Source organism: Podarcis raffonei, chromosome 8 (genome assembly GCF_027172205.1).
Source record: "Podarcis raffonei isolate rPodRaf1 chromosome 8, rPodRaf1.pri, whole genome shotgun sequence".
NCBI classification, from domain to species: domain Eukaryota; kingdom Metazoa; phylum Chordata; class Lepidosauria; order Squamata; family Lacertidae; genus Podarcis; species Podarcis raffonei.
The window spans coordinates 13693172-13710522 of record NC_070609.1 but is presented as its reverse complement, the minus strand read 5'-3'; the positions used below and the strand labels follow the sequence as shown (position 1 = coordinate 13710522).

Genomic DNA, 17351 nt, shown 5'->3' with positions numbered 1-17351 from the left:
TTTTGTTTTGCTTTGGTTCTTGTCTGTTTTTTGTAAGTTTTAGCGGTTTTAAATTTGGAGCTTTAAGTACATTATGTTGGTATGGGAAACTGTCGTGTGATGGGCCAATGGCCGTAATAAAGTTCAATACAAAATACATAGTCATCATGCTTAGTAGCCTTAGTAGTCTTATTCTCCATCAATTTATCTAATCCTCTTTAAAAGTCATTGAAATTGGGGGCATTCAGTGCCTCTTGTAGAAAATGTCATAGTTTAATTGTGCTCAGATCTAAGCTTGTGACAAAACAGTGGGAATAAAATGTATTTAAGTGAGAGTCTGGATGGGAGGAAAAGTTGGCTGTGGGAAAGGGAGAGTACACCTCTCCACTTCTTGGAAATAATTCACCCAGCGTTCTGAACAACAGCTACAAGAGTTTTAATTAATGAGTGTTTTACTCATTTCATTTCATTCTCTTCTATTAAAATGCTTATTAAATTGAACACTTTTTAATTTAAAAGATTTAATTCATGATCACCTCTTCCTCTGTGTCTCATTAAGCAAACAGCAAAACGAAATAATGATGATGATGATGATGATGATGATTCATGAATCTTTTCCTCCTGTCCTCAGCGGTATTTCTGGAGTGCAAATATAAGTTTAATGGGACTGGAATAACATCTAAAGGCAGTGCAGAAACATCTTGTAATAATAATGTTATATATACCTGTTCTGCCAGTGTTCTGAGTACAAATATAGGTAAGATTTGCCTGTCTTTTTGTCTTTTCTGTTGGATTTGACCCAGGTTAAGATATAGGTGAACTTTAAGGGTTCTACTAGCATATAGAAGTCTATGCTGGAACAACTCACCTATGAAAAAAGTGAGGTGAGGAAGCTGTGACACTTCAGCTGTAGATGAATTAGAACTCCCATCAGCCTCAGCTAGCCACCCACCAGTCAGGGATGATGGGAGATGTAGTCCAGCAACATCGGAAGTAAGGAATGAATGGCTTGCATATGAAAGTGGGGAATCTAACATCACCTGATCACAAGCAGTGGCTGAATTTGGGTGTTGATCGCCAAGCTTGGAGAACTTGATTTGCATCAACCAGAAATCCCTATTGAGCCAAACCAATGAACTCCAGTTTAGTTTTGGTTATCAAACTAGGACAAGAAGCCTGCAAAATAAGCTGAATATCCCCCTTGCCGTAAATGACATTACAATTGAGAATCTTTTCACAGATGTATAAAAACTAGTCAAAAGCTGAGCAGCCAGAATGGGAGATGAAGATGCTTCACAAATTCATGGCTCCTTATCCCCCCTCAAGTAATTTTGAAAGAATTCTCAGTGATGAAATGATGAGGAAGCAACCAGCATGAAGGAAGTAATCCTGTAGTTCACCTCTTATAAAGGGTTTTAGTTACCCAGCTTGATTCAAAGTGGGTCCCTCCACCTGGATGGTCTTTGGTTCCTACTTCAACCATTGGTTCAGGTTGATTTGATCCCTTTGCTTGTTCCTGATTCACCCACCCCTTCTACCCAGGAGGGAGTGGGTGCCATTTTGTGGTTCATCTCAGTGCCAAAATGTCTTAGGGCAATCCTGGGTGGGATGCTGCTTACTTGACCATCTGTTCCAACATCACTGCTACATTCTTGGAGGGAGAGGGGCAAGGGGGTAGTAAGGTTGGTGTAATGCAAGTGTCTTGCCAAGTGTCTTGTGTTGGGCAACAGGAGCTTAGGGAAGCATGCCCCGAACCTGCAAACTGTTCGGACTGACTAGAAGAGAGAGTGCAGTGTCTGGCAGATGTATTGTCAGATGTATAGAAAAAGGCATGATTCTTCATGCAACAAATTTGACCTAAAATAAAATTCTGAATAAATTTCAAATTTAATGCATTTTGCAAATTAATTGTTAACATAAAAAGAGAGGCTGGTTCTATGGATTATGGAGGCAAGAGACTACTACTTGTGGTTGAGAGCTGAACTCTTAAGTGCCTGCAGAAAACCTTTCTTTTCCACCAGACCATTAAGAATACACTAGTTTATTGAAATCTATCTATTTACTTTTAATATTGTATCTTTTATGTATTACAACTGAAAAACATTTGCTATCTCTTTCCTTTTACGATATAGGAGTGGGGACAAATTTAAATAAATAAACAGAACCTAAATAAATAAACAGATTGCCAAATTGAATAATACTTTCCATATTGTTACTTTGAAAAGGTCCTGATTCCGACCACACAGAAAATTGGAAGCATTATAATGAACGTGCTTTAGGAGCGATAGACCGCATTCCCCCCAGATCCTGATAGTTCTTTAAAATTCTTTTTCACAGTTAAACCTGAAGTGCAAATTGAGAATACTTGTTTGTCATCCAGATATTGTTTCTCAGGTGATTACAACTTCACTGCAGCGGATGGTAAATTCTTTGAGATGAAGATGCAATGCTGCAACACTGACCTGTGTAACAATGAAACTCTCAGCCGTAAGTTTCTGCATCATTGTAGAATCATTAACATGTTAGGGCTTGGATCCTTAGTCAATCAACAGTACTCAGAGGGACCTTCTAGGCAGCTTTGTCTCTGCCTGAGAAGGGATGGGTTACCTTTCCAGCCAGGCCTCTCCTTCTTCCTGTCCCTTGAAGCAGCACCATGAAGGATCAGATATAAAATTGGATACCTAAGCTCCTGAACAGCTCATAAATAGCTTATGGTCCCTTCAAGTTCACTTTCAATTGGATGTTTCAAATATGGACCTTACAACCAACCTATCTTATCCAAGTGTCCTCCTGAATCACCCTTGAGCTAGTTCTTCTCTGTCCTTTAATTGACAAGTACTACTTAACACAGAAGGGACGGGGGTGGCGCTGTGTGTTAAACCACAGAGCCTAGGACTTGCCAATCAGGAGGTCGGTGGTTCGAATCCCCACAATGGGGTGAGCTCCTGTTGCTTGGTCCCTGCTCCTGCCAACCTAGCAATTTGAAAGCACATCAAAGTGCAAGTAGATAAATAGATACTGCTCTGGCGGGAAGGTAAACAGCTTTTCCGTCCGCTGCTCTGGTTCTCCAGAAGCAGCTTAGTCATGCTGCCCACATGACCCGGAAGCTGTATGCCGGCTCCCTCAACAAATAAAGCGAGATGGCCCTAGTGGTCAGGGGTCCCTTTACCTTTTTATCTAACCCATCAGTTATAATTGTGCAAATATAAGCCCCTACCTTACAGCATTCTCAGACATTTATTTATTGAATTTAGGAACCACCCTGTACCTGGGTGTCTCAGAGCGGTTCACAGAAACTCTCGGATAGCTCATTGCTGAAGAGCAGAAGAAAGACAGAATCTCTGTACAAAAATGGAGGACTAAGAGCTTATATTTTCAGAGAGGCTACAGCATAATCGATGACATGAATACATTCCGAGAGATTAAAAGGAAAATAAAGTTCACACTATCCCACCCCACTTTGGGTAAAGGTCATTCATCTCAGAGACCAATGGTGACTTTGTCCCATGCTCAGCTCTGAACCCAGATTGTTTCTAGATCATGTTTTCATCCAAGAACACTTGCAGCTGCCCCAGCAAAACTAAGTTCCTAGGCTAGATTCCATTTACATAACACAGAAATACAAAAACAGACAAAGACATTAACATGCTCACTTTACATTTGATCTTGAAAGTTCCTGATCGCAACATGCTGGCTGAAAATGGTCTGCAGTGCCCATCCTGCTTCTCCAAAGGAAAGAAAAAGTGTAAAAGTGAGAAGACCGTCAACTGCCTTGAGAATGAGACCCAGTGTGTTGATTTTAGAGGAGCTCTTCATAAAGGTAACATTGCTATTCCGTCAGTGGAAAAGGCCTAGTCATCGCCTGGGTCACACAGACTCTGTCCAGATCTCATTCTGTCCCTTCCTTCCTCTCTTTTTCCATTACACGTTGCTGGAAAAGTGTGTGGGGTCATATCTCTTAGTGGCTGCACTGCACTCTTCTTTAGTGTTTTGCCTGCCTGGACTTTGCCCTTTAACTTTCATAATGCCACTTGCTTGTCTAGAAGCAGGATTCAGATTCTGATGTTTATATTAAATACGCTTCTGGACAAATGGGGAAAGTGCATTCATTGTTCCACCCCAGTTGCTCTTGATCTTTCTACCACTGGGATGCAGTTCAGGACAAAATGTGTGCCTCTTTCTCAAAAAGCATATTTATTGGGTAAAGAAATGTAACTAAATTTCCTTAAATACTGTGACAATGAGCAGTATCTAGCTAGGTGCTCTGTATCCTCCTAAAAGCTGCTCCCGATCAACAGTGTTTTTGAGGAATAATGCTCTTTGGAAAGGGACCAAATTTACCACACCCTTCCTTCCTGAAAAGTAGAGGGGATCGGGAATTTCCCCCCCTCATCCTTATCCTGCACATTACAGCCTGGGCTTTGCTCGTTTCACTTTTGAGGGCGGAGTAAGAATTCGGACAGGAGTTCCTGATCGGCTTTTGGAAACCCCCTTTTCCGCCAGTTCATGTTAGATATGTTTAAACACATATATGGGAAAACAAAAGGAGGATTCTCTGGATGCTTAGGTCACAGTTTGGGACAATGAGGCAGCCTCAGTTGGCATCCAACCATCCTGAGAGACAATGGAATGCAACTCCAGCTTTTTATGTGGCTACATCACACTGTTGACTCATGCCAGGATCACACACTCAAGGCTCACAAACAAGTGAGGGAGTGTTGTTTTCCAATACTGTTGTGTGGCCACGGCATGTGCCTTTTAACAGGGCCAGGAGATGGCAGGGATAGAATTCCTTGTATTTTAATGCAAATCACCTGACCACAAGAATTTGATTTTGTTAACATATTAATTAGGGCAGTTTATAAAACCTCTAATTTCATAATATATTATAAATAGAACCTGTTTATTAATAAACTTCATGTCTTGAGACTCCTTTGGGTATGATGCCAATCTGAGTAATTTTTTTACCTTAACTCCTAATGTTGAAAATTTTGTACATTCATGTTATGATGGAATTATGTTATTTCTCAGATTTCTTAAATATAGACTTTTTAAAACTAACGTGTTAAAATTCTCATTCACCATCACAGGCACCATCTCCTATTCCCTGGGAAAAGGACTAAAGTCAACACTTCTTTTCTTTTTTCCAGATACCTTCTTTATCACCTTTTTCACTTTCAAAGGTTGTTCAACAACAAATCTTTGTACCATCCGCAAAAATGGAAGATTTCTTATTGCAACTGGGAGATTTATTCTTACAGTTACCGAAGAAAGCTGTTATAGTGCTTCATGAATCTCACACCAGCCTGAACAGGAAGGGTAAATGGGACAGTGTAGATCTCCTCCTTGTGTATTCCAAAATCTATGGCAATGAAGGAAAATTGGAGGCCTGGTGGTGAAATCCAGGACTTGGGATCTCTGTTTCTTTCTTCCTAGCTTTGGTAAATGAAAACAAAAGGGGGTCAGAATGTGGGGATTGTGGATTCCAAATACAAAGAACTCTGTAGTGTATGATTAAAAAAAATTCATTATGATCATTGTAATGCAAAATAAATGGTTAAGAAAAATAAAATGCTGTTTCTTGGAACTGTTTCTTTCAGATACAAATGCAATTATTATTTATTGATTTGGCCAAGGACATTACTAAATCTAAAATACATAAAACGAGATGAAAACAAAATAATATACATTGCACAGGGGAAAAAAATCATTATTCAATTCAGAGGTTTTGTTAGATAAGAGTTTTCTCCTGAAGAATTTAACTTTCGGGTAGGTGCTATTCACGGTGAGCTCTGGCATTTGTAAATCTAGAAAAACAGCACTGATCCCTACAACCCCCCCCCCCAATCATCCTGTCTTTTTATAATTACGGTAAGTTTTAGTTTTTCTTGCATTACCAAGTCTTCTTTCAGATGAATATTTCAGAATGGGGAAGCATATATAGCAGACAGGAAGCTTAAAAGTTACCAAACCCTTGTGGCAGTCATGGTGGAGCATCAGTATCAGGATTCAAGTTCAGTTTTGCAGTCCATGGTTTATCTTTCCTGGACTCAGCCATCTCATCTCTCTCCTGACACTGAGCTACAGGCCATGGGTATGACAACTGGTCTGTATGTCTCTCCTCGTTGCCTTCAGACAGGGTGCCATAAAAAGTGCCCTCCACCCCCGCAAAAAAAATCCACTGACTGAGCGTCATGCAAACAATAGGTATCGGTAGTATAAAGCTATTAGGGGTCTTTACTCCCCCACCACCAATAAAATGTCTAAGGGACATTTTAAAACCACTTTCTGAACCTCAAAGAGATGTGGCAGCCATCAGTGTGTGCACATCCCTTGTGGGTCACATCTTCTACTCTGATCTGCAACAACTGGTATTAAGAGGCTTAATGGCTCTCATGCTGGAGGGAAGATAGCTATCATGACTACATTTAAAAAGAAAAATACTGAAAAGCTACAAAACTGACAGTGCAAACTTGAATATTCCTATGGTTGTGAGCAGGTTCCAGGTTCACCTGATTTCTGGGAAGAGCATGTGTGTGACATACTAATTGTTGATTACTTTGTGCCTCATTAGAATTAGGTTCTTTCAATCTCAGTTTTATCATAAAGCCTGAGGGAGTAACACATTTATTTAAAGTACCTGTTTACTGAAAGTGTAGGTGTGGTTAGACTGGAAGAGGCATCTGGCTGCTTCCCACAGAGTTCCTTAAAAAGACTGTATCCAAAGAAAAAAAGAGCTTTATGTTACAATATAAAAAGTATAGGAATTCTGGGAAAGCATGCATTCTCCATTTCCATAATTTCCTGCTCCTCACTGGACCAGTCCTTCCCAGCTGGAATTCTTGGGCAACCTATCCTTGGCCCATAATTCCCTCAAGTCAGCTTCTTCTTCCATAGGTTACCTGCTTGGCTTTTGATCCCTCTGGCATTATGATGGCCTCCCTGGGGATATGCCTTTTTTCACAGTTGGTTTCGACTAGTGCCCAGGCTGAACAATACAGAGGTGTGGGAGCAGTGCAATGGTTGGGAAAGCCCCTTCTTTCTGGTATGAATGAAGCAGCAGAAGGAGGCGCTTGTGCGGCTTCTGGAAGGAGGACTCTGACATTGTCCTACAGTCCAACAGTATTCTTCCCAAAGCCTGGTAAACAGTAACTAGGCTTTGAGAAGGAGCCCTCATTCCCCAGGAGCTGCTTTCATGGCCCTTCTCTGCTGGCAGGGAGAAATCAGGACACCCTGGAATCAAGGCACAGCCAATGACAGCTTACTGAATTCTGTGGCCATCCTGCCCAAATCGGGACTGTTGAGGGGTATGCATTCAAATCAGCTTGAAAATCACTTTGCCTCCAAGGTGAATGTACTCTTCAGCTGTAGGGAGAATATTAGAACATTTACAACTCAAAATGGTCATAGTTGGAGGCCATAGGATTGGCGAAAAAGTCCATTGCCTTTTAAATATGACTTTTTGTATGTTGTTGTTTTAAAAAGGCTAAGATACGTGAACATACAAAAATTGTTAGGCCCAGCCTGTCTCTTCTACCACCTGTTCTAACTCTTTTATCATTTCACTTGGTTGAGAGATGTGTCCTCTTATATTGGGGTTAGACGATATAACCATGCATTCAAAAACTGTCAAACCTCTGCTTGCCTTCTGTTTTACATTAAAAACAAAACTCTGATGCTTTATATCAGGAAATACCATACTTCCCCATTCCAAACTATTGATTTGAAAGATACACATTTTAGAACCAACTTTTTATTTCACACAACCCTTTATATTTATCATAATAAGCATAATGACACACTATAATACAGCCCTCTTTTCTCTGTGTCCTGCATCCCATTTCCCTCCATCAACAGCAAAAAAGGAAGAGACACGGATCCTGAGGCCTGACTCTCACCACTAGGCTTCCAACTCCCTGTGCACCCCAATGCTGTGAATTCTTGAATTCACAAGGAGGAGATTTATGCTGAACGATAATTACCCATCAATGTGAGGTTGGTGTGAGATATGTAAAGCATTATAATATTTATTTCAATTGGAAAAGAGTTTGAGGCAGGGGAGATAAAGGGAAGTGCCAGGTAAACCAAAACTCCAAAATATACTTTGAAGAAGTTGCAATACAAAACCAGACAGACTTATCTGGGAGTAAGACCCATTGAAATCAGTGACACTTACATCAAGGAAGAGAGATATAGAATTGCATTGTAATCCCTTTGAAATAAATGGTTACAACTTCCACCAATAGGGCATAGGAGTTTGCTGAAATCCCTATGCCGCCTCCAATCCTTCCAGCCAAATATATGTATTGGTGAGGGATGGAGTGGAAACTTGAGAAGCACATTTGGCTATCAAGGAAGGAGTTGCATTGCTCAGAAGGCCTAACATAAATAATGAAGCAAAGAGAAGGATACCCCAAGATAGACAGCTTAGTGATGAATGTCCTCTGTGCCTTCTGTGCTGTGTATGGTTAAAAATACCGTATTTTTCGCTCTATAAGACGCACCAGACCACAAGACGCACCTAGTTTTTGGAGGAGTAAACAAGAAAAAAAGTATTCTGAATCTCAGAAGCCAGAACAGCAAGAGGGATCGCTGTGCAGTGAAAGCAGCAATGCCTCTTGCTGTTCTGGCTTCTGGGATAGCTGCACAGCCTGCATTCGCTCCATAAGACACACACACATTTCCCCTTACTTTTTAGGAGGGAAAAAGTGAGTCTTATAGAGCAAAAAATACGGTGCCTTGGTTGGCGGTATAGCGGGAAATGAGGATATTGCTCTGTGTCCAAGAGCAGTGGAAAGAGAAGAAGGAAATAGGCAAAAAGCTGTCCCTCACCCCTTTAAACACAAGGTGAACATGCTGGATCAGGACAATCACCCATCTAGTCCAGCATCCCAACTGATCCCTGTGGAAAGCCTGCAAGCTGGACAAGACTGCAACAATATTCTGTCCATCAAAAATCCCCAGCACCAATTATTCAGAAGCAGAACTTCTTTTGACAGGGGAAGTAGAACGTAGCCATTGTGGGAAAACATGCCCTCTCTGAATTAAACTAATCCTTTTTTTAAGTCATCTGAGTTGCTGGCCACACTGCAGTCTATTAGAGTTGCCATATTTTGGCATATCTCTCTTGCCATATCTCTCAGTTACTGGCACATTCAACTCTTGAGGTCTCACTTTGTCCCTTTTATGCTTTGGAAACCATAGCTGAGACAGCAGGATCGTTATACTGGTTAAAACCTCCATTGCATCCACATGTACCCATAGCCCATTTCATTCTTTCGAGCATGCTTGAATGGATCTAATATCCTGTGTTTTACTGAAGTAGCATCTCCACCCCCATCATTCAGTCCAGACACTGAGATCTAGCTCTAAGGGAATCCTCACTTCTCTGAGAAGTGAGGTTAGAGGGAGCTAGGCAGAGGGCCTTCTTGGTACTGGTGCCCACATTGTGCAATGACCTCCCCTCAGATGTCATGAAGATAAGTAACTATCAGACCTTTAGAAAACGTCTGAAGGCAGCCCTGTATAGGGAGGTTTCTAATGTTTGATGTTTTATTATGTTTCTGTATATGCTTGAAGGTGCTCAGAGTGGCTAGGGTGACCCAGTCAGATGGGTGGGGTAAAAATAATAAAAATATTATTACTAGTAGGATCTCATTTTGTAGCTGGCTTCTGGGCTTTGCCTTTGCCTATTTGGCTCTCAATTGCTTTCTTGAGTGTCTTCACTATTTAAATTGTAAATGATCTATATTGAAAAACAAATCTGAGAAATGTCTATCAACAACTAATAAAATCATAGACAATTCCAACAGTGAGTTTTGAATTTCAGTATTTCCTTCCTTATCTTTGTGGTGAACAAACAACACCCATTCCCGGACCTCACTGAACCATTTGTTCCCACGTGTTGCCTGCGACATGAGTTGATGGCCTATAAATTCCTCCAGGTAAGCCTCTACCTGCATCAATTCCCTTGTTGATCCACCTCTGCTCTGAGTCTCCTAATCTTTCTAGAATGATGGAGGCACTCCTGAGCGCATGTCTCCTCTTGGCCATGATTTCTCCAGGTAAGTTGGGAAACATTTAATGATCTTTAGTGGACAGTGAGGAGAATTTGCTGCTTGGGAGGGGAGGGAAGTTAGGGGTACAGATCAACACCATAGAAAGCAAGGACTGATGGGTTACCAAGAGAAAGTAGGGGAGAATTAAGTCAAGAGTATTTCTTGTGATGTCATACATATAAATGATGCCATACAGATATAGAATGAAATATCCCACTCTAACATGGAAGCTGCATTTCAACAATACACACAAAATAGTGGATCTCTCTCTCTGTGTGTGTGTGTTTATAGATATGTGTGTGTATGTCCACACAGACACACAGTTTGGCAATTAAAAAAGAGGCAGAAACAACGTACTATTACAAATATTGTATCTGATGGAAAATCTGTGAAAAACCCTGCAGATATAAGAAAATGTTTTCAGAAATATTTCAAACAGCTGTATAAAAAAGTAAGGAAGATAAAGATAAAATTGAGCAATTTCTTAAAGCAAATGAAATGCAAAAAATACCCAAGCATAAAAGGTTCCTACTTAATGCTATGATTACAAGACAGGAGGTTGAGATAGCAATAAATGAGATAGCTAGGTAAAGCCCCAGGACCATATGGTCTTTCTGCAAAATATTATAAAATTTGGAAAGATTGGTTAATTCAGCCATTAGTAGATGTGTGCAATAAAATTTTAAGAGGGGACAAAGCACCCAAAACCTGGAAAGATGCTTTTATAACCCTGATTCCAAAACCAGATCAAGATAGATCCGATGTAAAAAATTACAGACCGATCTCATTACTTAATGTGGGCAATAATTTTTTTGCAAATATATTGGCTAACAGATTGAAAAAGGTTCTAACAGGTTATATTCATAAGGACAAGGCAGGCTTCTTGCCAGGGAGACATATGAAAGATAATATTAGGAATATAATTGATGTATTAGAAAGGTTGGAAGTGAAAAGAAATTGTAAAGAAATGTTAATGTTTATAGATGCTGAAAAGGCCTTTGACAATGTTTCCTGGTTATTTATGGGGAAAAAAATCTGGAAAGAATAGAGGTTGGACAGGAATTTTTAAACGGTATTAATGCGATCTATTTTGAACAAAAAGCAAAAATTATAGTTAATAATGTGGTATCAGAAGAAATAAGAATTGAGAAAGGAACCAGGCAAGGGTGCCCACTTTCCCCTCTGCTATTTATTTCAGTTCTGGAGGTTCTGCTAAATATGTTAAGGAAAGAGGAGGAGATATAAGGCATTGTAGTAGGTGTCGGGATCTCCACTCAGCCAAGCAGATAAAGCTCATCTTCCTCTGAGTCCTTCGGAATCGCCCTCCCGACAAATAATTAATGACCTGAGCCTTTGATGAGGCTTCCAGGCACTTTCCATTCAGCAGAGAATCCAGCACAGGGAAGTGATGAGATTTATGGCTATACGCTATGCTTTATTTCTAAGCTACGCAGACAGCAAAAAAATCCTCTCTCTATGAGAGCAGAGAGCAACAGAACAAAGGAACAAAGGAAACAGGAAACCACTAACATCACATCCTGTCTCCCATGAGACTTCCAATAGCCTGGACTGTCTCTGGAATGTAAACAGAGCCCTGTGACTCCAAGCAGCTGCTCAGTAGCAAACAGAAACTAATGGTAGGATCCAAGCAATATAAATTAAAAGCCTTTGCTGATGACTTGGTGTTAACTTTACAGGACCCAGAAACCAGTGCAATAAAAAACACTGGAATTGATACAGGAGTTCGGGCAGGTAGCAGGATTCAAACTAAATAAGAGCAAAACCAAAGTTTTGGAGGGGAAATTATATAATGAGGAAATAAAAATTCTCTTAGAAAAGATAGGCCTTTCTTACTGATATTCTTCGTCAGTAATTAAAATGAATGTCCTACCCAGAATGTTATTCTTGTTCCAATCAATCCCAGTGATGAGAGGATTAAAACTATTTAAGGATTGGCAGAAGACACTAGCAAGATTTGTCTGGCAGGGCAAGAGGCCAAGAATAAAAATGAAGATTCCTGGTTGATAAAAAAGAAAGAGGGGGCTTTGCTCTCCCAGACATGAAGATATACTATGAAGCATCATGCTTAACATGGATAAGGGACTGGATAAAATTGGAAAACACAGATCTCCTGGATTTAGAAGGATATGACAACAGGTACGGGTGGCACTCGTACCTGTGGTATGATAAAGTGAGAGTCCACAGGGGTTTTTTGAATCATATAATCAGGGGACCTTTATATGAAGTATGGGAGAGAAATAAGAGTTTGCTAGAAAGGAAAACCCCTTGGTGGATATCTCCAACAGAAGTATTAAACATAAAAAAACCCAATATGGAAGGGAGGAGAGCCACATATGAAGAGTTTCTTAGAAAAATGGACCAGGGTCTAAAATTAAAGAAGTATGAAGAAATGGAGAATCTACTGACTGGGTGGCTGCAATATCATCAAGTTAATGAGATACTGAAGGAAGACAAAAAGAGGTTGGGATTTGAGGACAAGAAATCAAAATTCCATATAGATATTATAGATGGGAAAGACAAATTACTGTCAAAAACATATGACCTATTCCTGAATTGGTACACTAAGGATGAGGAGGTAAAGGAAGCCATGATCAAATGGGCCATAGATTTTGGTTACAATATTGAATTGGAAGCGTGGCAGGAATTATGGAGTGAGAATTTAAAATTTACGGCGTGCACGACACTACAAGAGAATTTATGGGAAATGATTTTTAGGTGGCATCTTACGCCGGTAAAACTGGCAAAGATGTACAGAATGAAAAATAAGAAATGTTGGAAATGTGGAAAGGTAGATGGAGATCTCTACCACATGTGGTGAAAATGTGGAAAGGTGAAGGGCTTTTGGGATTTAATTTACAATGACCTTAAAAAAATCTTTAAGTATACCTTTAAAAAAAACCCTGAAGCCTTTCTTTTGGGATTAGTGGGAAAGGAGGTTAAAAAGAAGGATAAGAATTTATTTTTGTATGCCACGACGGCAGCAAGGAGTGTGTGTGTGTGTGTGTGTGTGTGTGTGTGTGTGTGTGTTTATAGATATGTGTGTGTATGTCCACACAGACACACACACACACACACACGGGTAGGTTTTGGAAACGGGGAGGGAGGGATGATTGCAAAGGCAAGAGTTTGCCAGATGAAGATGTTGGGCATGATTTCAAAGTGCAGGGAAAGTGCCAAGAAGGTGAACAATCTTTTCTTTAGTGGGGGAGGGGGAGAAAATATGACAGAATAGTAATTCCATTGGAATGGAGAGTAAAAGTTGCTTAGGAAAGGAAGGGGAAGAAAATAAAGCATGGCCATCGCAGGAAGAAATTAAATACATGTTACAAAGAAAGACACCATCCCCTTGGAACAAATCACATAAACCCAATGGTAAGGATCCAGATTCCCTACTACTACTTGTTGGTTGTGGAAATCTGGGGAGCTGAATTTCAGAGAGCGAGTGTGCTGTTGTGATTTGATTGTCAGACAAGGATCCAGGAGACCAGGGTTTGAATCCCCACGCAGTCACGAAGCTCACCGGGAGATCCTAGACCAGGCACTATCCCTCGGCTTAACCTATCTAACAGGAGCTATTCTGGTTGGTCACCCATTATGGCGGACAGGAGCTCTTTCGATTGAAAGAGCACCGGTGCACTGAAGGCTCGCGAGACTGCCAGAGCATCGCGGTACCCCCCAAAAAACCTCAGATTGAGCATTCTGAGGACCTGACGTTCCTGCAGGTGCCTGGAACGACTCCCCTGCTCCCCAGTAGACTCTTTAAAAGAGCCCCGAGAGCGAGCGGGGTTGGAGATGGAGGCATTTGGGAATAGACTCGCTTTCTTCACTGCACGAAGCTCTGAGTCCGGCGATTGTGAGTGACCAATTCCTCCAAAAATTAATTGGAAAATTGTGAGTAGAAAGGACATAAATTTGGATATTTAATTTGAAAGGAACGGGATTTAAAAATGGAGGTCGATCCCTTCCCTCTGAATAAAAGAGAAAACAGCTATTGTAACCGAAGCCGCGATTTAAAGCACGTCTTTTTAAAAGACTTTCAAGTTGAACTTTTTGATCCCCCTTCTAGTAGGGGGAAGGGGGAGGAGAATTCCTTTACTTAATTAATCCCTACAGAAAAATAGACTGAAAAAGAGTTATCTTTTTTTTCCGGAAGCGCACCACCCGGTGGGGAAGTCTAGGCTCCATTGTGATGTAACAAAGCAACAGGATACTTTCAACTTTCGCTTTCCTCTTTGGGGAAAACAAAGTAACTGCAGCTGCCTGAGCTGTAGAAATATCATTAACAGTATCTTTACCCTCAGAAACAAATTTTAACTGAGACAGTACTATTTGGGGAGCACCATTTGAGAGTAAAAGGGAGGTAAAAAGAAATTTGGGAAAGGAGACATTGCTGACTTTCACACTGAGGCTTGTGGAGGGAATCTGGCTGCCTCCTTATCTCCCCCTTGTGACTGTGACTGACCTTGGACAAAAAATAAAAAGCTATGGATGGGGGAGAGAAAGGAGAAAAGGCAGAGAACAAAGATAAGGAGGGGCTCCAAGTCACCAACTTTTGAAGAGTCTGTGATGGATCCTAAGAAGATGAAAACTGCTCATGTCTGGCTGGGTGGATTGCATCCAACAAAGGGTGCGATCACGGCCATATTTCTAACCGTGAATGTAGATGTCATTTCTCAAAAAACGGGCAACTCAATGGGGTAGCACTGTCTCCTCCTCTTTCCCTGCAGCAATGGCATATGAGGAATGTTTTGACAATTCTTTGGGTGAAGATGCATGGGATCCACTTTGCGCTATTGAGGATGGCCTTTGTTTTGCCCATTTACTCAGAAACGGGTTACGTGAGTACAAAACTTTTCTGTCTTATTAAAACTGAGTCTGTGGGCCTACCATCCCTAGAGTATCTAGGGATGACTTGCATATGTACATTCACGAGAAATGTACGTGTGAATCTTGATCTCATCCTATGTTGAGAAGCAGAAACCATTTTTTTTTAAAAAAAGTGGAGAGATATTTCATGTATTCAGTTGAGTCATTAAGTGCTGAACCATCAAAGAACTAGAAAAGATACAAGGTGTATATGTGAGTTTATATGTGAACCAAGTGTGTGATTCTGCCTAAAACACTCTGTTGACATATAATGGGCTTGCTGTCTAAGGTGCATCCAGAAGATTTCTCTTGCTGAGGTCCAAGAGATGCTGCCTGGGCACATTCATTGAAGAAAGGGCTCAAACTTCCCACCATTTCTCTTAATCAAATGATCTCACCTCTCCTGTCAAGCCTCTTCTTTGCAAAGAGAATATTTAAAGGACCTATTGGAGGGACCAGAGAAACTTGACCAGAAGAAGCCAAGGCTTCTACGCTCCCATGAGAAGGGAATGAGCCTTCTAAAAACTGAGCTGCTTTTTACAGCTTGTTCCCCTCCCAACGCCTTTCCATCACTGGGGCTGCAAGATGGGATCTTCTAAGAAAGAACCTTAGGATGAACTGTTACATGCCTGAAATGTGTCCCAATATAGGACTGTGATTGATTAATCTCTCTCCGCACTCCCCAAATGTCAAAGTGAGGCTTTAAAAAGTGCCTGGTCTTGTACCACAGTGACAGGCCATAACAATAAACAAGAATGTAAAATTGCTGGGGCATCATCAGTTAAGTGAATTAACTGACCTGCCATAGTTTGGAAATTTGGGCAAAGAGGCAGTAGCCACAGGTTCTGTGCCAAAGGGATGCTGAGTTTGGGAGCTCTGCAGAAGTGTTCCCCAAACTCCCCCCCCCCTCAAAAAAAAGACCACTTGCCTGTTGTAGTAATTATAATGTGATGTGCTAAATGCTATGTGGTTTTTAATTCTAACTTTTCTTATATTCCTTTATTTCTTCTTTTGTATTTTACTATTTCCTATGAACTTGACCTGTGAAGTCAACACTCACCACCGCCTTATTAGCCTTATCTTTTTCAGGGTTGCCAGTTCTTCTTACTGTCGTATTCATTCATTTCTTAGATTTCTATAACACCCTTCATCAGAGGATCACAGGGTGCTTTACAATATAAAAACACAAAAATGTAAAACATAGTAACATCTTCTGTCTCTCAAAAATATAGTTTGAGGCAGCTTCTTGAATTTGGCCTCTCAAACAACTCTGCCTTCTCCCATTTATGTGCAAATTTTACTGGAAATATCCTAGAATATTTACATGGTTTTGTTGATTCTTAAAGAAACAACTTGAAGAAATAGCCTGCTAAATTCAGTTGTTGAAATCCCCCCCTTATATCACCCATTTAGCCCCCCAAAATCAGTAAGCAGCATACTGTCCCCAAACTTTGCCCCCAAAGACCACTTGCCTGTTGTAGTAATTATAATGTGAGGTGCAAAAAGCTCTTGGGTTTTTAATTCTTCCTTTATTAATTCCTTTATTTATTTTACTGTATTTTATTACTTCATATGAACTTGCTCTGTGAAGTGAACATTCATGACCCCCATACTAGCCTTATCTTTTTCCAGGGTTGCCAGTTCTTCTTACCATCTCCTTCATTCATTTCTTTAATTTCTACACCACCCTTGCCTCTTAAAAATATAGTACAAGGCAGATTCTTGAGTTGTGCCACTGAATCAACTCAGTGAATATCAGGTATAGATGGATGAACTAACTTTGAGTGCTTACCAGTTTTTGTGTGTAGAAAAACAAGTCTGTCTTCTCCAATTTATGTCCAAATTTCAACAGAAACATCCTCAACTATTTACATGGTTTTGTTAATTCTCAAAGAAACTAAATTCAGTGCTTCCATTCTTTTTCTTAAATCACCCATTAAGCCCCAAAATATGTTAGAAAGCATTATATAGATCTCAATAAGAATCATCTTGATTTTTGTGTGTGGAGATGTAGTTATTTCTTTCCAATTCTCTCTCACAGGTGGCTCTAAAAAAGACAAATTTGTAGTGGGGTGTACTCCAAATTGTACCAAAGAGAATTACAGTTTCACTACAGTAGACGGTTACTTACAGACTATCCGTGAGTGCTGTGCCGATTTTCTCTGCAATGATGAAATACATGATACTGGTAAGTAGCTGCATGCTTTTAGAATTATATATCTGTATATATTCCTAAACATGAATAGCATTGAGGTTTCAAATTTCTTCCTTGGTTGGTTATATAGAAATGACACTGTTCTAGTCCTTGATTCATTTCCCTAGTTTACATGGGAGAGTGTTAGAATCAGCATCACAACCTGTGTTTCAAAGAGAAAGCATGTGTACTGCCCAAAAGCATTTATTGGCATCATTTACTGACGATACTTG

At 40.4% G+C, this 17351-nt stretch overlaps 1 protein-coding gene and 1 pseudogene across 1 annotated transcript in view; both read left to right on the top strand.

The window, feature by feature from the left end:
* Window positions 1-557: 557 nt before the first annotated feature.
* LOC128419174 (phospholipase A2 inhibitor and Ly6/PLAUR domain-containing protein-like) lies at window positions 558-5302 on the top strand (annotated as a pseudogene).
* Window positions 5303-9991: 4689 nt separating this feature from the next.
* LOC128418374 (phospholipase A2 inhibitor and Ly6/PLAUR domain-containing protein-like) overlaps window positions 9992-17351 on the top strand; it is a 30481-nt gene continuing 23121 nt past the window's right edge. Inside the window, exon 1 of the mRNA XM_053397984.1 lies at window positions 9992-10043. Coding sequence (XP_053253959.1) covers window positions 9992-10043 — 52 coding nt within the window. The remainder of the gene's footprint in view (window positions 10044-17351) is intronic.